The sequence below is a fragment of the Teleopsis dalmanni genome, chromosome 2, assembly GCF_002237135.1.
Source record: "Teleopsis dalmanni isolate 2A chromosome 2, ASM223713v2, whole genome shotgun sequence".
Lineage (NCBI taxonomy): Eukaryota > Metazoa > Arthropoda > Insecta > Diptera > Diopsidae > Teleopsis > Teleopsis dalmanni.
Window position 1 is genome coordinate 229,964,881 of NC_051847.1, and position 24,511 is coordinate 229,989,391.

The window sequence follows — 24,511 nt, forward strand, 5'->3', positions numbered from 1 at the left end:
AACCTACTTACGTTGCTTGCTGTGCTCAAATTCAGGATCATAAAATCCTGCATTATATGCTTGTTTAATATTCACTGGTGAATAGATATATGGGTGCTTTAGTTTTCGTTTTTACATTTGTGGATTTCTAGATTTGTTCAAAATACTTAGAAGTTTCAAATTATGTTTTGGTGAAAATTTCTCTAACAGAAACAAAGATAAATACTTGGACAAATAAACACGCGCAAAGTTCATTTTCTCTATGCTGAATTACATATTTTACAATGCTTTTTTGTTTTTGTTTTTGTAATAAGTGTGTTTTTTTAATTAATTTTAAAAATTTATTGAATGAATATATTTTAATTTTTAAGAAAATTTTTCAATTTTGAATTTTTATTTCAGACTCTTTTTTTGTCGTAGTTTGGACGCTATAAGAGATTGAAAATTTGTTGTCGTTACTGGTGATGCTGTTGGCAGCAAAGATTTTTAAAAATAGCGCCAAACAATTTTTATTTTTAATTCATTATGCAGTCTTCTTCTTTTGGGCGAGCATACAAATGGCGGTAAACATAACCACACAACTTTGGTGTCGTTATTTCTGTTGCAGCTGTTCTTATTCAGCTATTTGGTGATTTTATTGTAATTATTTTATTTTATGTTCTTAATATTTGTTTTTGTTTTTGTTTTTGTTTTTGTTATTCTCAATAAAGTCAAATGCGCAAAGGACTGAGAATGAAAACATCTGTAGATGAATTTTTCGCTTTAATTGTTGTTGTTATTTTGTAATTTGGCCATAGCCAACTATTCTTGTTTTAATATTTAAGCTTTTTTTGTGTTTTTGTTGTTATTATGTCGTTTTCAAGTGCACAACAAATTATAAAGAATTATAAAGCGATTTCGGCAGACAACATATGAACAGAGCAACTGACACACAAACACACAAACATACGTCACTACGCGAAGTGCTTATAGAGACAAGTATAGCGCGTGCCGCGGTCCTCATTTATGAAAACGAAAATAAACGAACATCTCCTCGTTTTAAATATAAATATAAAACATGTATTAATCTTGTATATTCGAAATATTAATAATAATAAAACAGTGAAAAGCAAAGACAAATTTATGCAACACTTTTTTTGCACTTTCAATGTAAAATATTTTTATGTCGCCGCAAATGAAACTATGTTTAATAAAAATGTTTTTTAGTTTTCGTTTTTAAATACACTTTCAATATTCAAATCATTACATTGAATTATTTGAATTATTTAAAAAAAGCAGAAATGCCAACACAACGACACAACGACTCAACGCCCAACATAGAACATACTCGAGCCTTGGCAGCACCTCACGTTCTCAACAACTTACAATCCGAAACTAAATTATATTTCTATGAAGAAAACTTTTCGTATGCCATACCTTGCCGCTCCTACAGCACAGCAAGTGCTGAACGTACTTGCGCTGTTTTTGTAAATGCAAAATTGCCTAGTGAAGGAATTGTGATGATCAGTTGATTCGCTCGCTGTAAGGCAATAAAACCCGCGTCGATGTCAGTTGAAGAACACTTGAAATGCGCATTAAGCTCTTTAGTACATTTTTGTAATTATAATTTCCCATTTGCACAATTTTTTCTTTTTTTAGGCTGTGTTATAATGAATGACATAGCGTACTCTAGAGATATTATGTCTCATATGACTTATATCCTTCATGGTGCTTGCGTTATTGACCACAAAATGTTTAAATGCCATGCAAGTGCCCCTCTTATGACTTTTATGTTTTTGGTTAAATATTTGTCACCACATTAAATGTTAACTTCAAAGTTTTGGTCTACTTTGTCTAATAATTTTTTTTTTTCATAATCTATTTGAGATACTCGATATACAGGGTATTTCAACTATCCGTCAGTATAACAATCATTTAATAAAATTAACTTAATTTTTCATGATCTCATATTAGTTTTCATCAGAAGAATTCATATCAGATATATCAGTAAATAGTATAATTAGAGCAGATAATTAGTAAATTACATTTTGTAATTTTTAATTTTGCTAAATTATACTTTCACAAACAATAATTAAAATAAAAGTTCCATATTATTATTATTCAAGTCTTTTATTAACAGATTTCAAAATGTTATAAATCAACTTAACAGCTGTCAACTCTTGTCAACACACTTTCTCTATTAACCAGATCATTATAAATTCACATACACTATAAATTCCTTCCATTTTTCGTATTTAGGAAATCATATTGATTTCTTGCTGAATTTCATCAACCTTACGACATCATTGCTAAATTATATTGCATAATCTTAAAATTATAAGAGTAGGACAAGGATCACTTTTAGTCTCATAACATAGACAGTGTCTATTAGGCAGTGTCTTGTTATTTTCCATATCAGTAGCTGGTTTGAGTTTCTTTTAATCTAGTGTTTTACGAAAAACGGATTCTACATATTGCATTTAATAAATTAAGCAACTATTACTGTAATCATCGTCTAATATTACGCATACGATAATTCTTCTATAAAATACTTCTTTGTAAGGAAGTTACATGACGTAGAAAAGAACAGTCCTATAAAAGTTCCTGAACTTATTGGATATGTATTTCTTATTCTATTTAAGAATAAGAAACTTTTCAGAATATTTAAAACATTTATAATTTAAGGCAATAAAATCGGGTAAACAGTTCTGAATAATAAAAAAGAAAATCAGTCCGGAACATATTTTAATAATGTTGCAAAATTTTATGGCAAGTTTTCTTTTTATATATTTGTTCATATTTACTACTATTATAAATGCATTTCCATTCTCCATTTATTTCTTCGAAATTGTTTATACAAAGAATTTCTGGAAAAATATCTTTTTTCTTTTAATTTTTTTATTTTTATTTTTATTTTCTATTTTAATACATCTTGAAATTTGTTTTATTTTGATTTACATATTTGAGCAAAGTTAACTACTACTTAAGGCATAAGTGAAGTGAAAAAGTTTACTTCGTATACTTTAAATGCATCCTTTTTAATATAAGTTGTAATTTAACGTCAGTTGTGACAGCAATGACTATTATATTTAATATAGTTTCTATTTAATATTTGGTAGAGAGGTTTCGAAAAATAGTGAATTACAACAACTAAAATTCTCTTTATATTATTTTAATTAATTGAATTTTTGGCTGACCATACAGCTCTTTCGAGTAAAGCTAGTTTCTATTGAATATAATAGTAACTTCCGTCATAACTGACGTTAAAATACAACTTATATTAAAAATATATGATCTCACCTGTGCGTATCATGGAGTAACATTAGCCTGACTTTCTCCATATTACTTTCCTAGATTAGTTGTATAACATAGAAAAGAATAATATAAAAGGATGCAACAAATAATGCCTTTACAAAGAAAATAGTATTGCAATTTAACAATTAAAAATAAATATAATTAATTCAATTATTTCAAAGCTGATTTATGATTTCGTTCTAATATAACACAACAAGTTATAATAAGTTTAATAAGTTTTCACAACAAATTAACAAAACTCCAGAAAAAACTTCAAACATACAAATCAAGTACGGCTTTGGGTCAGTTGGCTAATAAACGCTGACTCCGAGCGTCAAATTTGGCAGGACACGAGTTTAATCCCTGGTATTTGCAGTCTCAAAACTTATTTACGAATAATTAAATACAAGAAATAATTTCAGGACCACTGATGATGGTTATTTCACAATACTCGACACAGCTGTATGGCCAGCCAATTAATTAAAATAATATAAAAATAATTAAATCTATCCTTAAATATTTTAGTAGGAATTTTTACTTATTTTTCTCAATTGCTAGAATTCTTATTTTTGTTGGATCATATATCCAAATATTTATATGGAAGAGTCATGCCACATATATATCAAGTTCATTAAAAAGTATAACTTTTAGCGTCTGGTAAAAATTTTAATTTTTTTAAGAAATTAATTTTAAGTTTAAATACTTAATTTTTTTTTCTGATTTATTTTTCAGCATTTTTTTTAATTAGCTTGATTGATTTCATTTGAATTTGTAGTCATTTTTAATATATTAGTTAATTATTATACTGAAAGAAGTTGGGGATTTTTTTAGACGTATGTACATATAAAATTGCGTAAATCATTTTTGAACAGAACAAAAGAGCTAACACATTTCGTTATGTAGAACAAATAATATGAGGATTTGCGAAACGTGTTAATACTTAAAGCATTTTCCAAAGCAGTTCATTTAACATATAATACGACTAACTCCAAAGAAAAATATTTCAAAATATTGCAAATCATTTGCTGTGGAGTAAATTTAATCACCATATTAAACCGAATTTATTTAATATATCAATAAACAATTAAAATATTTGACATATAAATGAACTAATCCCTGTATACGTATATCAATCAACAGGTATGACATCATCATTAAGAGCTTCTGATTTTAGCTTTAAATACCAAATGTACAAAATATTTATATATCAAAGTAAAGTAACAACTACCTGTAAATAACGAGTATGCTAATTACTTAGAATAAAAAACTTCTGCAAATGTAGGTATTTTTACATTTCTAAAAAAATTTCTTATAACAAAGCAGTGAACTAAATTAACATATAAATCTCCATACAGATTGTGTTAAAATTGTTTTATTAATTTTTTTTCTACAATATATTTCAAAGCGTGTTCCAAACGTTTCTATTTAATTAAAAACGTTGTTTATGAAAAATTTTATGATCCTTTTCATAGTTAGGTTGGGCTCGCGGTATGCAAACTATTTTTGAGATACATATATTTAATATTTTATTCTTTAAATTAATTTAATCATTTTGACCGTATTCCTATGCTTTTTAATAGTACCGCTCCCTTGACATTAATAGCTTCCATTAGCTTTTCGCAATATATCAGCAATATTTCAACTCTGTACCTCTGCACTCTGTAGAGTGAGTTTATTTTTTAAATAAAAAAAAAATTACTCATTTTAAAATAAAAGAAACGAATATTGAAATATATTTTATTTTACTGCTTTTAATAAATAAAGAAAAGATTTTTCAATAATGTAGATAATCTATCACTAATAATCTATGATTTTGAATAAATATATTATTTTTTTATTCGAACCAAGTTTAACCAATATGCATAACAGATGTCTCTACAAAAAGAATAGCTTTGAAACAAAAATAGGCAAGCTCAAAGATTAACTTTCAATTCGTTGAACTTGTGTTTCCAAATAAAGCTGTAGTTTATAAGCTCGTTCTAATTTAAAGCACGACAAGTGCTTTGGTAGGTGTCACTAATTAAATAAAAATAAGTGACAATAAAACCTGGAACTTGAGCATTGAAAGTTTGTGCAGCCTTGGCTATTTGTGGATAAACACGATTAGTCATCGCTTCTAATTTGACAGGCAGGAGTTCTAAGCCTGACACTTGCAGTCCAAACAAATTATATACGGACTATAAACTAATTAAATAAAATTCGATTATTTCCAAAGACCACTGATGAAGAGTACTTGGCAATACTCGAAACAGCGTTGTATGGTCAGCCAAATTTCAATAAATTAAAAATAAAAAATTTTTGTCTTTGTCCTTTCTTTGCTATTCGAATCCGTCTAACTTTTAATTAATTTTTTTAATTTATGAAAAATCACAACAAAGATCTTGAAAGTGAAATAGATAATCAATAGATTTAATGTTATACTAGGATTACACTGATTCTTCTAAATAGGAATCAAAAAATTATGACTAACCATTTAAAGGTGATATAGTGTATATATTAAAATCAACTCATCTATTGTAATATATGGTAAACTAGACATTGTAGTATCTAACTATATTGGCCTGAACACTCAATGCTTAGCAAAAGTTTTCACCAAATTGTATTCCGGTCTTTTCTTAAACTAAATCAAATGAACTTTCGGCAATTGTTTGGTTTGCAGCTGGTATTTTTTCCCTCTAGGGAAATACAACTAATTTCTACATTAATTTTAATTAATTAATAATAAATTTTTACCATTTATTTTTACAATGGCTGATGAAAAAATTGATATTTGCGTATACATATTTACAAACATTATAGCAAGAGTAATAAGTAATAAGTAACAAGAGTAATTTCGAACATATGGTTTGTATATGTTCGAAATAGAAAACGATTCAAGTAGAAAAAGTTTCTGTACAAAACTTTTGCAAAATATTTTTAATTTAATAAAATGGTATTTACCATAAATACTTGAACGCCAACTTACGTTAGTAAAAAGTTTGGAGTAATACTTAAGTTTATATTTAATGTAAAAGAGGAGTGTACGAAACAAACTGATAAAAAAATGCTTTGAATTCTAAAAACTATTAAGAAAAATAACAATAATCACAGTATTCAAATCAATAGTATAAGACATCTTCGTCCTTCCAAATCACAATTGTATTCAAAGTCTTTTGAAACGATTATCACCGTAAAATTATTTCGCAAAATGAGATGAAAGTCATAGCTAATTGTGGATATTACTGAATATGTCAGTAATCGTTGTTTAATTTAAAAATTTTAAAATATAATTGATAATATTTATATAATTGAATTTTTATTATAAATTAACCGAAACTCCTAAATAAATCTGGGAATATCGTGGATATCATGTAAACATTTATTCAATTCTTTCTGTACTAAGCAATTTGTCAAAAGATAGGAAAACTCAACGAATACTGAATTGGAACTTTTATGCAAGTTGGCTACGTTCTTTTGCAAAAAAATCTAGTACTCTCATTTAGATGCCCGGTAAAGATATTACATTTGTGGTAGATTTGCTGATAGGTCACAGACAACTATGGAACCATGCTAAAAAATTGAATCTCCCTTTTAATAATTTCTGTCGCCTCATATCTATTTTGTTACTGCTCACCCTATTCGCCTACTCATCCTATTTTGGGGGTTTCTTTTTTTAAGGATCTTGGTCGAGTTCAGAACCTTCATCTAACCTGCACCCTCCCCCGAACCTAACTTAGTGTAAGACAAAGTAGTAGTTCGAATTTATCAACTTAAGTTAAATAATATTATGTCGTACGTAATGCGATACAAAATTCAGATAATGAATGATGCTAATCTTCAACAATAGATATTTATACACACATATGTATATGGAGTGAAGAATTGAATTTAATGAAAACTGAATCCTATTTAAATTAAATCTGTAACAATAATATTTGCTTTTACTAAAATAATTTAAACTTAAAACTGATATATAGCCAGTGAAAACAAGCTTACAAAAACAAGAGTTCGTTATGATCATCATTATGTGCGGTTGCGATGCTACAGAGCTGCATTACATTAAATACACAACAATTAAATTACATTTGAATACTTATTACTTATAATGAATACTTATAAGTATTAAAATTAAATTTTTGTTACCTGTGTTGAGAGTGGTGGCAACACGGCGCTATCATGGCAGTTTGGACACCAATATACCATTGCCAAATAATTTCTAAGAATTTATATTGCTAAATATATGTGAAAAACATCAACTGAGTATATATATAAGTAAAAACATGAAATATTTATCAGTATTTCAATTTTTTCTTTAACATTAAATGAAACTATTCATACAAAGGTGTATATTCTACTAACTATAAACGAAAAATATAACTATAGATTTTTATATAATAAACTTTATACTGTATTTTATATAAGCAAAACATTTTTTTATATTATAAAGGTACTTACCTAGTACAGGCTAAACCACCGAGGCACTCCAGGGCTGCCAACATTCACACTGTAAAGTTACACATCTGTCAAAGGATAGGCAATTTACATATAAGGCGATATTGCGCCTCCAAAACACTTCACTTTTAAGCTCTCATTTGGAATGGTAAATTGTTTTATCAAATTAAACACAAATAATTAAACTTTTTTTTTGTTTATCCTTGTTTAAATAACAAACGATTGCGATTTTACTACTAGTGAGTTAAGCATTCAATCATTTTGTACACTCCTTTCAATTTTTATCGAAATTCACATCAGAACTTTTAAGATATTAATATTCAATTAATATGATTATTTTTCTTTCGTTGTTTTTACTTTAATTTAGTTAGCAAATTTAATTTAAGCCTGAAAATGACAACAGTAATTTTTATTATTCTTTTTTATTGAACATTTTTCACGTTCATTTAAAAATAAAAAAAAACTTTACAAGGAGCACGTTGTTAAGTTGCAAGTACTTTCTCACAACTAATTCCTAATGCTTACTCTCCATTATTATTATAAGAAATGGTCTCTTCTTTCAAAACTCCGAAAAATTGTTGAATAGTCGAAAGCTTTTAATACACAAACCATCATGCATTTATACAAACTGACATTCCAATACATACATGCTATTTTAAAAGGCCACTAAATACTTCCACAAAAAATTATCAAATTGCTAAAATTGAAAGTTGTACATTCCTTAAAATGAAAATTTAATTCATTTACTTAAATTATTATGCAAATATTTTTGCATACAATAAATAACTTTTTCTAAAACAAGACTAAATTATTTTTTAAATCAGGCACAACTTCCTTTGTATACTGTTTTTGAAACACACCAAATTTATTAACAATATGTTTCTATTATCTCATCAAACGATGCTCAACACCACATATAATAGATGTCTATTAAAAACCTTCACAAATGTAGCTGATAAACACATTTAAGAAGTTTAAGAATATATTATATTAAGAAAATGAAATTAACACTAAACTCAAGCAATGAAAGGATACACGACTCGATAAGAAATGGCGTTGCTCCAAATGAAAACACACTGCCCTAGTTTCATTGCTGTTATACATTCACAAACACGGCCAAAACATACACATATATAAAGTAGAACTAAATACAGGCAACTACACATGACCAAGTTTTAGCCATTTAATACAAAGACACCAACCCAGACACTTGCAAAAGGTACGAGTAAAAAACACTCATACGCTATGGCAGGTCGACAACAGAGTTGCGTTCAATTTTAGTACTCTTTTTCATAAACACTTTTTAGGATTTTAAGATTTAGAAACCAACATAAAAAAAATTACCACATCAACTCCAAGACAATTTTTTATAATAGTTTTAATTTTGTAATACATATGCGTAAATAAAATGAAACCTTAATTAACACAATAGCGTACAATGTACAATACAATACAGCATATACAATACAAAAGTAGTACACTTAGTAGCACATATAATTGATAGTGTTGCCTTTGTAAATATATTTAAAAATTATATTACAATATTACAAACTTCAATTACAATTTTCGCTCTTTCTGTTTAAATGGAAAGAGTATTTATTTCTCAGTAAGCATCTACTCCCATGTAGTGAACTTTTATACACATAGGAAAAATAAGATTCACTGACACATATACCATTGAAAGTATATCAAATTCTTGCACCAAATCAACGTGCATACATACGAAAAGTTCTTTAAGTATGTACATGTGTGTATTATATAGATACGAAATGAAAAATAATTTTTCGAATTATTATACATTGCATGTTACAATACTTTTTAATATAACATATTAAAATTTTTTAATTTTTGCATCACTTGTTAATACATAAATTTCCCTTATATTAAAGGCGTTCTTAAATAACACATTGTACATAATTTATTTATTTAAAAAAAATCATCAAATAATCATTTTTTTCACTAAATATCAAAAATTTAAATATCAAAATTTTGAATATTTGAAATCAACATAATGTAGTCACTTAACAAATTAGATGTTATTTTAATATAAATTTTGACGATTATTTAATTTTTAAAAAGATATATTATATTTTTTCACTTTTTTGTGTGTGTATATTATAAAAAAAAATTTGATTGAATTTAGCTTTTTAATTATTTGCGGAACAACACGCACCTTTCTCATCAAAAGCGGCGAATACATCTGAACTAGGTTTTATGCTAAGGTACATTTTCACTGTGCAACGGAAAGCTTTCCCTTTATATTAATGCAAAGTTTCCGAAAGTGTTACAGCTTGAGTGCGCTGGCGCCCTTTTACTCTTTGTGTTTATTGTTTGGTTAGCTTAAATTTCCACTCTATAATTTTTCATAATTTTGTTTTGCTATTGCGTTATTAGAACCACTACATATGCAATTTAGGGTGACAAACAACATAGCGTGCAAAGTCACGTTTTATTTTGTTTACGTTTCTTTTATAAAGGTAACATGTTAACAAAAACTCTGTCAAGGCTTACGCGCGGTGACAACTAAAATTTTATAAACTCTTTGAAATGTATAACAGTTATAGGATGCATAATACAATTTTATAAGAATGAAGAATCATTAATTCTTGCTTTATATAACATAAATAGTCTCAAATATCTTTTATAAGATTTTTGAAATTTATTCTTGCTATTTTGAAGTCTCATTTCAATCTAACGTCAGAGAAATAAATTCATTTCATTTGTATACAACGCAAGTATTGCTAAAAAAAGATTTGGACCCAAAGTTAAAACCGGCACATATATTGTATCTTCTTTAGTACTTACTAATAAAATTCCTAGTGACATATTTATGCAAAATAAAATCGCCAAATAACTAATCCTAATAAAACTACTTATTTACTTGTACTTGTATTTTAATTCTTTTACTCTTTTATACAAACTGCCTATCTTCTAATAAAATATATAAATCTAATTACTTTGAACATTTATGCAGCATTATGTGAATCATCATTCACAGTAAATTGTGTAAAGTGCGAACCCCAAGATTCAAGAATTTAATCAGCTCCTAAGCTAATTAAATCTAAGCAACCTCTGTTGTTATACGCTCCTTAAGATCAAGCAGCTTAAAGGCGTTTAAGTGTGCTCGATAGTACTTTATTTGTATTTACTGTTAGTGTGTTCTAGCAGTTATTTATAAAACAGGGAACTAGAAAAGCAAAAGACGCTATATACTTTTGGTAGATAGAAATATAATTCAACAAATATTTGTTATATTTAATTTAATTTAATTTATACATTTAATAGCAACTAAGATAAAAGAATTAGTTCTTATTTAGGATTATATATACAACAAATATTTGTTATATTTAATTTAATTTAATTTATACATTTAATAGCAACTAAGATAAAAGAATTAGTTCTTATTTAGGATTATATTGACTTAATGCTTATTGAAGCATTAAGTTATGAGATAAGCTTCAGTAAGCCGATACAAATTAATATTCTACTGAATTTCAAATTAATTTTCATATTTTTGAATACCTCTGTTATAGAAATGATCAGACAAAGGTTAAAGTTCTTTTTCAATACTCATTTATTACTTTATCAGTACATATGTACTGATGTATATATTATTTACTATTATATAAAATTTTATGAAGTAGTCTTAAATTGATATTTTTCGTATTTTCGCTATACTGTTGAGAAATGCTTCACTTAGCACTGTATTCTTTCTACGGTATTACTGAATTTGGAAACTATCAATTAATATCTTTATTTTTAATAATGCAAAACATTTTTAAAGTATTTTTTAAAAACAATCAAATTTAATTGGTTTAAGTCAATTGCATTTCAAAGTAATTTTTATTAATTTGGTGGAATTATCTGATGTCATTTTTTATACCGGTTTGTGAAAAACTTTTCCTTAAGAAATACCATTGATATCTTTTTTAAATTTAGATTAATTAAAAGCATATCATTAGAAAATAGATTAAATAATAAAAAAATATCAAGAAAGTAAATAAAATAGTAGAATAGTAAATTTTTCTTATTAAAGAGTTTTTTTAATTTAATTTTTAAAAATCTTTTTAACTTTATTAATTAAAAGTTTATGTTCTTTAAAAAATATCAAGGATATAAATATCAAGATAAATATTTTTATCTTTTATTGAAAACGTTTTTACATATTTTACTAATTTTTTTGTGCTTATTTAATTTTGTTTTGGGAATTTCGAATTCATTACTTTTCTAATAACTGATCTTCTTTACTTATAACATTTCGAAACAAACACTCTTTCTCTATCAGATTCATGTACCTATTTAACTCCTATTTCATAAACTAGTTATATTTTATATTATAACAAAGTTTATAATTATTGAGGGTAGTTGAATCAGTGCACTTGAGCTCTTTTACTCTCTATTAACTGCGAGGTTTCTGCATAACGCCTCTCTATGCCTTGATTGAGTTATTGTTTATCGCTTCATCAGACTAAGCAATAACTGACCTCAGATCTGCATACCTGTCCGAGGAGCCCGTAACCATCATTTCACACAAATGTGCAGTAGACATTTTGTCTGGGCACACGTGGAAGTATTTTTATTTTCGAGTTTGCACACAAAATGTGATCTCCGTACTGTTTTTAGCACACGTTGTGTACGAGTGCAAACTGACTACCGCACGCACAAAGTGTTGTGCAAAATTATTTCGTTACAAACATTGAATGCGTGTGCGAGTTTTATTTCATTTCAGCACATTCGTGTGAAATATATATTTTATTTGTGCACTTAAGAGGTGTAGTTTTCTTTGAAAATAAAATTTTTGCACACCACATTTGTAGTGTAAAATTTTATTTAGATGCACACAACATTTGTTCGTGGTGCTTTGCATTTTTGTACACAGCACAGTGTTTTTATAAACCCTGAAAAATGGAACAGTCAATAATATAATTTTTCATCTAAAATGGATTTAAAAAACAAATTTTTTTTTCACTAAAAAAATTTAACTGTACGCAATGAGGTAAAGCATATCGAAAAGCGAATTATCAAAAAAAAACAAATATGTATTTTTCGTTTTTTCGTATGTTTCACTGTTCTCTAAGTTTTGGAAGTTAATATATAAGTACTTAAATTATTCTTAGACAATTACTGTCCCAGAAAAGATAAGTCCAGCTTTCTGAAGTACTATAAGTTCAAAAAGAGTCAGAATAAAAGTGAGAAGTAAATATACTTAAGGCATGTTCAATGAACCCAAAATTACAAAGTTGCAATTTTCCCACAGATTTAATATTGAATGTCTAATAGTTTGCACTAACAAAGTATTTATGGTTTTTTAACTTATTTCAATAAATTAACTATTAAGAATTCTTTACTGAAATGGATTATTTTATTAAAAGGCTAAACTATGTGGCAATTATTTATACAAAATTGAAAAATACATTAATTTCGCACGCAAAATACATTTGAACCACCACTGGTATGTTTAGAAAGAGTAACAAAAGAAACTATAATTTAATGTCATTTCATGCTTATCAATTTCATTTCTGTGAACAATGATTAATAATTACTTTTCTCAGGTGATAATATGACTGTAGTGTTAGGTGGTGGAATTTCTGGTTTGGCTGCTGGGTATTATTTCCTTCAGCGCTTTGGGCAACCACTTGCAATATATGAATCGTCAACCCGTCTTGGCGGCTGGATTCGAACAGAACAAAATGCTGAAAAAGGTTTTATCTTTGAAGTGGGGCCACGCACAATACGACCTAAGGGGCAGGCAGGAGCAAATACTTTGCAATTAGTAGAAGATCTTAAGCTAAATATTGAAGCACTTCCCTCAACACACGAAGCAGCGCGTAATCGAATGATATATGCCAATGGACAGCTTTGTTTATTACCAAATAGTTTAGGGGGACTGTTTAAAAGACTTCCTCCATTTAAAAAACCTTTAGCTACTGCCTTTTTTAAAGACTTATTTGCCAAATCTAAAAAAGTTAAATATGGTGATGAATCAATATATGAGTTTGCTGAGCGCCGGTTTGGCACGGATGTAGCAACATACGGTAATTTAAATATGTTATTGCTTTGGTTAAAATACATCATGTCATTTCATCGTATAGGTATTAGTCCAATGATTTGTGGTATTTGTGCTGGCGATGCTAAAGAGATAAGCGTTCGGTTCTTAATGGACGATCTTTTTGAAAAAGAGCAGAAATATGGTGGGGTCGTGTTCGGATTATTCGTTTCAAAATTAATTCAAAGTCTAAAAGGCGAAAATAGAACGCCTACTATTAAAACTGTACCATACTTATATGAACAATCACTGCGTGAAAAATGGAGCATGTATAGGCTAGAAAATGGCTTGGAAACATTGCCCCAAAAACTTACAGAATATTTAAAGAGCAAAAATACTAATATTCAAACATCTGCAGAATGCAATGAACTTGTTTTTGATAATGACAACGTTAAAATGAATATCAAGGGCCAGGAAATAAATTCTAAGCATGTGATATGTGCAATGCCCAGTTACAAGTTGGCAGATTGTGTAAAAGATCAACACCCATCGTTGTCGGCGCAATTACTCTTAATACCTTATGTAGATGTTGCTGTTGTTAATCTGATGTATAATGCAAATGATTTATTAAAACAGAAAGCATTTGGCTTTTTAGTTCCTCCAGTGGAAAAATTACCAATTCTCGGTGTTATATTTGACAGCTGCTGTTTTGATATGCATGGGAATACTGTACTAACAGTTATGATGGGTGGTAAATGGTTTGAACAAAATTTTGGTCAAAATCCAACTCCAAAAGAATTGCTTGATGTAGCACTTAAATATGTTGACCAAATATTGCACATAAATCAAGAGCCAAAATTGAATAGAGTTCATGTTCTAAGAAAGTGTATACCGCAATACACTGTAGGACACAAGCAAAGAATTATAAACATACGCAGCTACATTGATCATTACAAATTGCCATTATCTTTATGTGGGGCCGCGTATGATGGAGTTGGCATAAATGATGTAATATTTTCTGCACGAAAACAAATATTAGAATTGCGCAATCAAAACGAAATATAATGTTTAAAGTTTCAATTTTTTGTTTATATTTAATTTTTCAAAAGACTGAAAATATAAATGTTATTATTTTCCAAATCCTCCCAGACAATTAGGACTTGGTTGCACCACATAGCTAGAATCCCATTGTTTAGGCGTTTTTGCTTCTATGGATAATGCATGCACGAAGCCGCCACTAAGTCCATTTTTTACAATTTCATTTACTAGACGATGACGCTATTAAAGAATTAATATTAATAATACCGAATATAATTTATATTATATTAATGTACTTTAATAAGAGACAAACTCTCGAACATTTCCGACACTATTAACAACTTAAAATGTGTTTCTGAACCCTTGGGTACGTTATGCATGTGGGATTCGTTTAAAACTTCAAGATGTATCGGTTGCAGCTTTTCCATCAAAGCATTTCGTATAGCTGATTCTATTGGCGGAATGCACATACTTCCAGAATGATTGAAACGTACACAAACTGTAATTTTAGACTAATAAAAACTTTTACAAAACAACAGCACATATTTTACCATTTTTTATTATACTGTGCATTATTTAATAAATATGAGTTTGTTTACTTGCCAGAGTCGTATTAAGAATTTCAAAAAAAAAAAAATACTACTATTCAAAATAGTAATGTCTTAATTTACACTTACCTCAATATAAGAAATCAACACTTTTTACTTAATTGTGAAGATATTTTTTATTAAAAACATTATTATATGTAACAATATCAAATATGTAAAACAGTTTAAAAAATCATTTTTAATAATCAACCAGTTTCTTTAGCTTCGGAGGAGCAGATATAACAACCTTATTTCTTGTATTACCTACATTTCCAAATTCTTTTTTCAAGTCTTTTTGTGAAACAACACTTTCTTGAGTTCTCTCCCTCAATCTTTCCTTATGTCGTTCACTTTCACGACCATAATGCCTATTACGTTCCGAATATCTGTCTAACCGATCTCTGTATCCTCGGTGTTCAGGAGTTTTTGATCGTCTAGAACGTTCGTATTGATGCCGATATCTATCGCCATGCCTTTGCAATGGGCTGCGTTGGCCTCTCCGTAACGGACTACGCCTACTACGTGAGCGTGAACGTGTTCGACGCTTTGAAGCATGACTATAAGAACGACTATCACTACGAGAACGCATTCGTTTTCGATCCCTGCTGCTATCACGTTGACGTTTATTATGGGTTTCTTTTTCCTTGCTCCGAGAGCTTACTCTACATCGTAAGTCACGAGTTGTTGATTGTTCTTTACTACGAGACCGGGTTTTTTTTATTTTTGTTGTATTTTCATGTTCTGAATGTTCGCTGTCCGACCCTTTATCCGTAGAAGGTGTCCCGTATCTGTGACGTAGTTCCCGTTGTCTGAATATTTTAAAAATTTATGTATAATGATTAAATATATATATACAATATGCACATTTACCTTCTCCTTAATTTTAATGCAAGTTCGCGCATCTCATCCTCTCGTTCTTGTTGTAGTTGTCGCTCACGTTCTGTTTTCTCTATTTCGGCCCTTTTGTCAGCTTTATCTACAGTTAAAATTTTGTATTCACTTGATTTTCATTAATCTATTTTCAGTATCTTACATTGTTTGTTCAATAAGTTTTGCATTTTCCGTTTCAAACGTTCTCGTAAATTTAAACGGCTGCTTGCAGAACCCTGTAAATAGCCACTTCTCTCAATTAGTATGTATAAAAAGTAATAACGAACAAGTCTTTAACTGCTCGTATAAGAATAACTACAAAATGAATATTAAACAAAATCTATTTTGTCAGTAATTTTTAAATGAAAAAATATTGAAAACTATAAAATAAATTTCATTTCGTCTATCGTCTGTAAGTCTTTGTAAATTGTTAGTTTTTGCTAGTTTATTTTTATTTCTAGTTCTAAAAAATTCGCTGTCTCCAAATTTTTGTTGCAGAAATGTACTTTGATTATTCTTACTGACTTTGGTTTCTGAAGCATTAGATAAACTTGGATTTTTCGCCTGAGCAGTTGTATATTTGCCTGTTTGTTTACCAGAAGAATATGAAGTCGACGGCAAGGGATTAGACAGCTCGGAGCTGAAAGCAAAATAAAATCATATAATTGTGTGTTAAAATCATTTAAAAACGAAAATTTTTATATAATCTGCCATTTCTAAGCTCATGAATTCACAAATATGTTTGCAACTTTTTTTAAGTTTTAGATTTTTAATAGAATTAAAATGGATAATAAAAGAGGCTGGTCAACTTTACCAAACAATTCCTTGCGCTAACTTACGTAGTGTCAACGTCTATGCGATCATCAGTGTCGATCTCTTCATCACATTGTTGGAGTTTCAAAGTTTTTTCTGTATTATCCGATTCACTTTCCGAAGATGATGTGTTCTCACGTTTGCGGCCATAGTACCGCTTAAGTGGTGGAGGCGGCGGCACTACGATGTCTGGCTCTATCCCAACAGCTTTTTTCAGGTTTGGCACAGATGAAGCAAGGATAGAATTAGCTATGGCGCTTGTTGCATATGTCGACTGCGGATAACTTATGGCCGCGGATGTTATTACTTCTGTTACTTTAGGAACAAGAACTGATGCGGAACATTTTTCATGTGTAACAGTTGTTTTAGTATCTTTTATTTGTATATCCCCTCGATGAGATTTCGGTGTTAAGCTCCTTGATGTATATGATCTTCTACGACGACTGCCGTGTCGTTTTTTACTGTTATATTCATTAGAACTAACTGAACTTCTAGACGCTACGGAAGGTGAGCGACGACTTCGTCGTGATCTTTCTCTTGACCCCGATCTTGAACGTCCACGTTTATAACGATCATATGACCTAGATCTGGACCGCCGTTTACGCCTTTCATATCTATGAGGAGAATATTGTCGTTTACGAACTGGTAACTCATTTACAACTCTTAATTTCTCTAAATTTTCCTTAACTTTTTGTGCATACGTTGCCTGCGCTGAAGTAACACTGGAACTCGTATATGACTCACTTATTCCAACACCACCTTTACCAATGCTAATAGATATTTTAGAATGAGGCTGCAGTTCATCTTCAGCTCCAAATGATGTTATATACGTAATTTTTTCAGTACTGGCATCTGTTGGTGATGGTGAACGGGAATCACTGTCATCGTCTTTGTCCTTTTTTGTAGCATCTTCTTTAGCGGCATAGCTAGGAGGACTAAAAGGACGACATGCAATACGACGCTCTTTTTGAGCACGTCTTTCTCTTCTAGATTTTCTACCACTTAATAAAATTTTTTCTTGCTCTTCTTCTCGTGCTAAACGTAAAGCCTCCGCTTCGTCTGCATCTTTGGTTAAATAAGAATAAAAATCATTGCTTATCATGCCATAATTTCGTCCAAAAGCATTAAGTTCGTGTGCTTGACTTGTATCTAACTTTGTAACATCTATTGAAACGTCCATATCATCTATATAGGAGTCGGAGTCAGAATCAGACTCTTTATCCTGAATCTGCGATTGTATATTGTGCATAGTGTTTTGCATTAAATGACTAAATGGCTGTGGTCCACCTGAAGTGTGATCAACAGTCTCATAAGTGTATCCAATTGTTGCACCAGATTTCGATTGCTTTTTTTTACTCTGATTTCGCTCTGCCTCTAATTGTGCATTAACCCCATATTGTTCCTCTAAGTGTAGTTGATGTAAAAATTTTTCTTCGGGAACGCAAAGAAAATCATTTTGGGCTAAAATACGATATCGTTCATAATTACATTGTCTCTCTTCTAAAGCAATCTCTAATAAATCTGATTCCGTATTTTTCGATATCGGATATATATAATCCAAATGGGACCGTGCGTCAAAACGGTCAATCATATTATCCTGCTGGCCTTGCCATGGCATCCTAAAATATTAATATTTGTTACATTTTTGTCGTAAATGACACAATAAAAAAAAATTAAACTTTATTGTAAGACTTCGAAATATCACTTGCATTATAGCTGCACTATCACCAGCCATTGCTACAGATTGGTCCAAATGTATCTTGCACCTGCGTCCATGTATTTGAAGAAATTGAGTTGGATCTGCTTGCTGTAAAAAGTATTTTTAAAATTGACATAAATGTATGCAGTGCATAGTAAAACAATTTAGATAGGTAAAATATGTAATGTTGATAGAACTATATAGTTATTTTGAACTCACAATTTTTTCATAGAAGTCCTGTCGGCGTTCTGCTCGTTTTCTATAGTCGACAATCATTGTCTTAATGCGCCGCTCTTGCTTACGCGCTTCATGCCACATTTTTATTTACAAATAAATAAAGTTTTTCATGTAAATTATGAATCGAAGCTATTTTATTATTTCATATCTTATTTATTCAAAAAATTATTTAAATAGTCATTAGTTATAAACTATTTTAAATCACGCTGGTTTAACAAAACCAACAGTTTGCGGCGGCATGAAACGTCAAAGGGAAAATTGAAGATTACAGAGTTGCATTCCAAGTTTACAACTGTAGAGCAAAATCGATGTATTAACATATGTATTGAAGCATATAACTTACTATATAAGCCCTAAAAAATAATCACATATATATTTTTACTCTTTTACATAAATTTTTGTAACACGAATTAAATAAATAAGAATTAAAATCATTCAATCAAAACGAAAATTTAGTACATTTCAATTAGTATTAAATATTTTGAGACAATGGTAATACTTTTAAGGAGGACTTAAGGATATGAATAATTTTACATACATATATTAAAATTAATTTATTTTATTGTCGTTTTTAAAAAGTAACTAATATTATGTTATAAAAAATGTCTAGTAAGCATGATCGTTACAAGGCACGTGAAATAAATTTAATGGGCGATAAAATTCATAGAACAGAATCAATACATAGCAATGATGGCAGTGAAGATAAAGATGAACTAGATTTTTTCTTCCACGATGTGCCGTACTCTTCAAGCAGTAGTACCTTTTCAATACCGTGGGCAAACGAAGGCGACGCAATTAAACAGAATCAATATGATTGGGATCAAGTAGAAAATATGTTAAGTGGAGCTGCACCGTTGCCAGAGGAACCAGAACTTCGTAATGAAATACAGGAGTGGCAGCAAAAGTTTCCAACATTACTCATAACGTACAAATTTCGAATGGATAGTTCTAAAGATATGTTATGTATAAGTGGCACAAAGTTTAGTTCACAAGAGTCTCTAGAACTAGATTCCATATCGAATTTAAGCTTAAACGCATTTGATGGGAATAATAAAATATATGATTTCTTTAACAAAACAGATTACAAAAATAAACAAAAATTAAGCAGCCGTTTTGATGACGAAGATGCGGATTTAAATCTAATGAAAACAAATAACAATATCCCGGAATGTAAGGCTTTGGGATTAGTGTCTGTCCCAATAGTATTACATAAAAGATACCAAAAAAATAAAATAGAAACGTGCAAAAGTCAAAGAAATGTTTCTGCTTCTTGCAACCCTACATCATATGATTTCGGAGATATATATGTGTCTAATCCTGCCAACATAAATAAAAAGAATGTCCATATGCCACCTATTACAAATTTACTGGAAAAGAAAACTAATTTTGTTGACCTAAAAAAAAAAAGTTTTGTACAACTTACACAAGTTCAACAAGCCGAATCAGCTATGATTGCAACTAGCCGGAAAAATCAAAACCGAGAATATTTCCCACGTAAAGCACCTTTAACGACTATGGACCACTTGAATAATAAAAGCTCTATTATGTTACCTTCAATTAACGAATTATCAAAACAGCAAATAAATAAACCTGTAACCAATTCAAGTACAGAAGAATCAATGTACAACGTTTATGTTAAATCATATTCTGTAAAAAGAGAACCTCAACGCTTTGTGTCGCAAAATAATTTAATATTTAGAAGCCTATTCCCCGTGGCTCCACCAAGTGGACGTTCAATATCAGCAGCAATGCTGCACCAACGTCCTGAAATAAGGACTTTTTTACCAAATAGTGCATCAAAATTTAAGATGTTTAATTAGCAATAAAACAAATATATATATAATATACATCAATAAAAAAAATTTTAATGTTACACAATTTGTTAGAATTACTATTAATTTATAAGTGTTTACTTTATATAACTGTCTCAATATTATAACTGTAGAAATATTATATATTTAAGTTATCCAAACGCAACGTTCCTTGATTTTCTGTTAAATAAATTAAATCTGACAAAAACTGCTCAGCTAATAATTCTTCTACCCTCTCGTTCATCTGCAGAAAAAGAAAATTACTTGATTATAATTAATTTATTTAAAGGCTGTGGAGGGGCATACTCCTTTGGCATTATGCTCCATTAAAGTGTCGCCATACTTAAAGTTCGGACCAAAGTTAATGCTTACTGTTGCACTTTTGTGTATGGAGATAGTTGGATAATAAGAACCGCTATATATATCAACAAAAGCCTCTCCCTGAGATTGACCATTTTTAAAATATTCTATTTTACTGTTCGGCAGCACTCTCAAACTCTTAAGCGTTTCAGGTAATTTATCCTTATCTTCGTAGTAAAGATGAGATTTAAATTTAACTAGGGGCTTTATAATAAATAAATAAAAATTTAAATAAGTTATGTATATTTAACAATATAATTCCACATACCCTATCTTTAAACGTATTTGGCAAATAGTTGAAAGATCTTTGTTCTGGTAACACAATTAGAAATCCCAGCGTGTCACCCTCAACATAACCATTACTATAATGTTTTCCACGACTTTCGTGAAATCGTGTACCCTTACGTGAACGCCACGAATATCCAAATTTGTCGTATCCAAGTGGTGCTTGTAGATTAGCAAATTCTTGCCCCCAACCAAGACGAGTTGCAGATGTATCAGGCATTTCTTCAATAGTTACCTCAAAGTACCAGTTTCCGCGATTTACAGCTATATACCATATATAATAAATGCAATCTTATTTAAAAATCTTTATTATTTCAAGTACTAATTTTAACATACAATGTGTTGCGCGTACCATACAATAACCTTTCTCACCAGTAACTGCGAGACGGTCCTCTGTTATTTTTAATTGTTGTGCGCGATCATGTAACGCTAATAACACAGTATTCGGAACCAATGAACGGTATAGCCAGCCAGGTATTGGCTTACCAGCCCAATCAGAACTTTCGTCGAATTCTTGTCGGAAAGGCGCATGTGGATCAGGCTCTGCCAATATGTAGCGATAACCATCTTTGTTAAACGGATGATCCAAGGGATAACCATGTGCTGGCAATTTTATATTTGCCGTTACGTCTGAACTGGGTCGACCCTTTTTACCGGTTGGACCAGAATCAGTTCCAGGAAACTTTCGTTTATTCTGACGATTATTTTTAGATAAAACACCTGAAAAATCAATTAAATAATTTCTTTCCATTCCATTTGAAAACAAACAACACTAAAACAATAGATGCGAACGTGCCAATCAACATGTAACGACAAAATCCCAATTATAATACATGTATAAGTATATATTTTGTATGTGTAAGTTTAAAAGTATGAAACCTAAAAGTTATCAGCTATACAATAATCACAATATCCTAACACGAATATTCAATCGAGCATTCAAATTTGTTTAATTTTTATGTACTTTCATCGTCTCCGTACAACAACACGTCGTCGGCCATCACGATAATATTGTGATTCGTAAATTGGTTAAACTACTTCAACTTTGTGGACACTTCTAATAGCCAACAAAAACAAAGCGGTATTGCACATGCATCGAAAATCGAAACAAACGCTGCATTAACCAAAATAAAATATAAAAAGATAAGAATTAAAATTAATGACGACACCAAAAAGCTCAAAAACATATGCGCGTAGAAAAATTATACTATATATCAGTCAATGTAGATAATAGAAATTATTGCATTTAACACACTCACACACTTAAGAAAACAAAACAAATGACGCATCAGATCAGTGCGAAAAAGGTATATACTGAAGAACTATTCTACAGTTCTACATTGAGTGTAATGTTCTTACCTACTTAAAAATCGAACGCCAGCAGTTTAATTAATTTTTACAATTTTTATTTACAGATTAAAGACAATAAGCAATTGATTCTGTGAAACTCATTATAAAAATGCAATACAAATTATTTAATATGTACTGAAGTAATTAAAGCAAAAAAAATTCGATAATCTAACAAGTTTACGACAGAATCGTTTGATTTAACGATATTGAAATATATAATAATATTATACTTATATATTTATAATAAATATATAATTCAAAACTATACTGAGACTATATTCTCCATACCATAAAATAAAAAAAAAAGTGAACGAACCAATTGAATTTACCTTGTGTGTAACCATCTTCCATTAAGCGAAGTGTACCCATTTTTCCAACTGCTTCATAATTTGGTTTAATTTGTGAAAGATCTTGTGAAACTAGCCCAAACATTCCACCTCCCTCGGTCGTTTCCTCATACGTAAAAACAGTATTCAAATCCTTCATTAATGATCGTTGTACAGTCAAATACCTAATTTGATTTTAATGATTTCAATAATTTCAACAAATAATAAATATTTATTTTATAGCACCATGATTGTGTAACTCTTCTTGGCATGGTGTTCATAGACTCCCAATATAGTTCAATATATGGTATTATCTCCTTATCCTTACTGAAAACAGATTTATTAACTCCATCCTTGTTATTATTTTGCTGCATATTTGCAATAGCTGTCATACACATTTGTTGAATAGCTGAACATAAAAGATCCTTAAGGTAAAGACATTATTCAAGTATATAGTAATTGTATAACACGTACTTGCTTGACTTTTACGAAATACTTCCAAACCTGTTGGTGAACAATTCTTACAAATAAAAGCATAATTCGTCATAAACGGCACAAGTTTTCCAAGCTGATAACTTATACAAATCTCATGATACCATTTATTACAATTAGCACACAACAATTCCACTACGTTAAGATTTCTATCTTTGCCGCTGGAAATAAAATGTAAGGATATTTTTTCAATAAATTATTTGTAAGTTTTGCTCACCAATAGCAGTTTTCGCTGCCGGCTTTTTCTTCCACTCGTTTCTCTTCTTCTTGTGGAAATAGAGGAACATCAACTTCCAAATTACTTTCCTCCATAATTGTATTTCTAATGAAGGTATTTGGTTGTTAATCTGATTATTATAACGATTACATATATGATTAACTCAGAAACTGTTAAATATCATGTTAAAATACTTACAAGTCAGAAATAAATGAAGCGGTCTAGGGTATGTTCAGTAACGGCAAGCTTGAATGAGATGCCATATGAAAAGAAAATGACACCAATTTAATTAAGCTTTAGGCTGCGGTTACATTGCATGCGAATTTTGTTTTACGTGTTTGTATATATGTTTTCCCATGCGAACATATCGCATGTTACGGTTACATTGCTTGCGGATTGACAGTTCTGTTTTATTTGTTTTAAAAACAAGATGAATAGTGATGATGAAATATATTTAGCGGAAAACTGGTTATCCAGTTATATATTAAATTCATATAACAAAAGATAAATTTGGGTGCCTGATTTTTATTCCTATGGTATAAAAATGGAGATAAACTCTCTATTCCTTAAACAAAGAAATTAGCAAATTGAAATCCATTTCCTAAAAGTAGTTTATGTTTCTAAATTTTTTTCCAATTTATCTCTCAATTTTCCTATATACATCTTCCATTTTGCAGAAACACATGCATTTTAAACAAAATATTTTATTTAATCAAATATTCACACAAGAGAAACAACACGTCGAATGTTCGAACTG

General features: G+C 29.7%; 6 protein-coding genes across 46 annotated transcripts in view; 2 read left to right on the plus strand and 4 right to left on the minus strand.

Annotated features, from left to right (window-relative positions):
* The window catches only part of LOC119680541 (calcium-activated potassium channel slowpoke), a 71,431-nt gene extending 63,506 nt beyond the window's left edge, over positions 1-7,925 (minus strand). For 18 of the 37 annotated variants that reach the window (XM_038093409.1, XM_038093411.1, XM_038093399.1 and 15 more), the window contains exon 1: positions 12-255. In XM_038093409.1, the coding sequence (XP_037949337.1) occupies positions 12-53 (42 nt within the window). In that variant the 5' untranslated portion in view covers positions 54-255. Of the gene's footprint in view, positions 1-11; positions 258-1,306; positions 1,326-1,395; positions 1,531-7,686 lie in introns of those variants that run through there. The other 19 variants (XM_038093401.1, XM_038093394.1, XM_038093414.1 and 16 more) reach the window with 6 other exon arrangements.
* Positions 7,926-13,042: 5,117 nt separating this feature from the next.
* Positions 13,043-14,749, plus strand: LOC119681988 (protoporphyrinogen oxidase). The gene is made up of 3 exons (XM_038095313.1): positions 13,043-13,135; positions 13,236-13,718; positions 13,776-14,749. The coding sequence occupies exons 2-3, from the start codon at positions 13,244-13,246 to the stop codon at positions 14,732-14,734; spliced, it is 1,434 nt and encodes a 477-aa protein (XP_037951241.1). The 5' UTR covers positions 13,043-13,135; positions 13,236-13,243; the 3' UTR covers positions 14,735-14,749.
* LOC119681990 (bolA-like protein DDB_G0274169) lies at positions 14,737-15,297 on the minus strand. The gene is made up of 3 exons (XM_038095316.1): positions 15,259-15,297; positions 15,004-15,206; positions 14,737-14,947 (listed from the first exon to the last, which is right to left on the minus strand). The coding sequence occupies exons 1-3, from the start codon at positions 15,278-15,280 to the stop codon at positions 14,798-14,800; spliced, it is 375 nt and encodes a 124-aa protein (XP_037951244.1). The 5' UTR covers positions 15,281-15,297; the 3' UTR covers positions 14,737-14,797.
* Positions 15,298-15,456: 159 nt separating this feature from the next.
* Positions 15,457-19,177, minus strand: LOC119681986 (CLK4-associating serine/arginine rich protein). The gene is made up of 7 exons (XM_038095307.1): positions 18,896-19,177; positions 18,687-18,784; positions 17,004-18,596; positions 16,690-16,804; positions 16,328-16,400; positions 16,165-16,270; positions 15,457-16,103 (listed from the first exon to the last, which is right to left on the minus strand). Exons 1-7 carry the CDS (start codon positions 18,992-18,994, stop codon positions 15,494-15,496), a joined length of 2,694 nt encoding a protein of 897 aa, XP_037951235.1. The 5' UTR covers positions 18,995-19,177; the 3' UTR covers positions 15,457-15,493.
* A 149-nt stretch (positions 19,178-19,326) lies between these two features.
* On the plus strand, positions 19,327-20,799 carry LOC119681989. 2 transcript variants are annotated; one of them, XM_038095315.1, is made up of 2 exons: positions 19,327-19,405; positions 19,524-20,799. In XM_038095315.1, the coding sequence occupies exon 2, from the start codon at positions 19,561-19,563 to the stop codon at positions 20,731-20,733; it is 1,173 nt and encodes a 390-aa protein (XP_037951243.1). In that variant the 5' UTR covers positions 19,327-19,405; positions 19,524-19,560; the 3' UTR covers positions 20,734-20,799. The 2 variants fall into 2 exon arrangements, with proteins under 2 accessions (XP_037951243.1, XP_037951242.1); XM_038095314.1 differs by lacking the exon at positions 19,327-19,405 and having other exon boundaries at positions 19,423-20,799.
* Positions 20,800-20,840: 41 nt separating this feature from the next.
* Positions 20,841-23,978, minus strand: LOC119681987 (set1/Ash2 histone methyltransferase complex subunit ASH2). 4 transcript variants are annotated; one of them, XM_038095309.1, is made up of 9 exons: positions 23,953-23,978; positions 23,755-23,884; positions 23,520-23,698; positions 23,292-23,454; positions 23,049-23,230; positions 21,706-22,089; positions 21,353-21,633; positions 21,031-21,288; positions 20,841-20,968 (listed from the first exon to the last, which is right to left on the minus strand). In XM_038095309.1, exons 2-9 carry the CDS (start codon positions 23,847-23,849, stop codon positions 20,864-20,866), a joined length of 1,647 nt encoding a protein of 548 aa, XP_037951237.1. In that variant the 5' UTR covers positions 23,850-23,884; positions 23,953-23,978; the 3' UTR covers positions 20,841-20,863. The 4 variants fall into 4 exon arrangements, with proteins under 4 accessions (XP_037951237.1, XP_037951236.1, XP_037951239.1 ...); XM_038095308.1 differs by lacking the exon at positions 23,953-23,978 and having other exon boundaries at positions 23,755-23,939; XM_038095311.1 differs by lacking the exons at positions 23,755-23,884; positions 23,953-23,978 and having other exon boundaries at positions 23,292-23,470; positions 23,520-23,682.
* Positions 23,979-24,511: the final 533 nt, after the last annotated feature.

What these genes read in the sequence shown, in the direction of transcription:
- LOC119681989 (XM_038095314.1), top strand. Translation starts at nt 19,516, where the DNA reads ATGTCTAGTAAGCATGATCGTTACAAGGCACGTGAAATAAATTTAATG.
- LOC119681987 (XM_038095309.1), bottom strand. Translation starts at nt 23,849, where the DNA reads ATGGAGGAAAGTAATTTGGAAGTTGATGTTCCTCTATTTCCACAAGAA. An exon ending in GGAAGATGGTTACACACAAG is followed by an intron (nt 22,090 to 23,048) that starts GTAAATTCAATT and finishes TTGATTTTTCAG; the next exon opens with GTGTTTTATCTAAAAATAAT. An exon ending in CAAATACGTTTAAAGATAGG is followed by an intron (nt 21,289 to 21,352) that starts GTATGTGGAATT and finishes TTTATTATAAAG; the next exon opens with CCCCTAGTTAAATTTAAATC.
- LOC119681986 (XM_038095307.1), bottom strand. Translation starts at nt 18,994, where the DNA reads ATGTGGCATGAAGCGCGTAAGCAAGAGCGGCGCATTAAGACAATGATT. An exon ending in GGTGATAGTGCAGCTATAAT is followed by an intron (nt 18,597 to 18,686) that starts GCAAGTGATATT and finishes TTAATATTTTAG; the next exon opens with GATGCCATGGCAAGGCCAGC. An exon ending in CGCATAGACGTTGACACTAC is followed by an intron (nt 16,805 to 17,003) that starts GTAAGTTAGCGC and finishes TTTTGCTTTCAG; the next exon opens with CTCCGAGCTGTCTAATCCCT.
- LOC119681990 (XM_038095316.1), bottom strand. Translation starts at nt 15,280, where the DNA reads ATGCACAGTATAATAAAAAATG. An exon ending in GCACAGTATAATAAAAAATG is followed by an intron (nt 15,207 to 15,258) that starts GTAAAATATGTG and finishes CTAAAATTACAG; the next exon opens with TTTGTGTACGTTTCAATCAT. An exon ending in AGAGTTTGTCTCTTATTAAA is followed by an intron (nt 14,948 to 15,003) that starts GTACATTAATAT and finishes ATTCTTTAATAG; the next exon opens with CGTCATCGTCTAGTAAATGA.
- LOC119681988 (XM_038095313.1), top strand. Translation starts at nt 13,244, where the DNA reads ATGACTGTAGTGTTAGGTGGTGGAATTTCTGGTTTGGCTGCTGGGTAT. An exon ending in CACGGATGTAGCAACATACG is followed by an intron (nt 13,719 to 13,775) that starts GTAATTTAAATA and finishes TTCATCGTATAG; the next exon opens with GTATTAGTCCAATGATTTGT.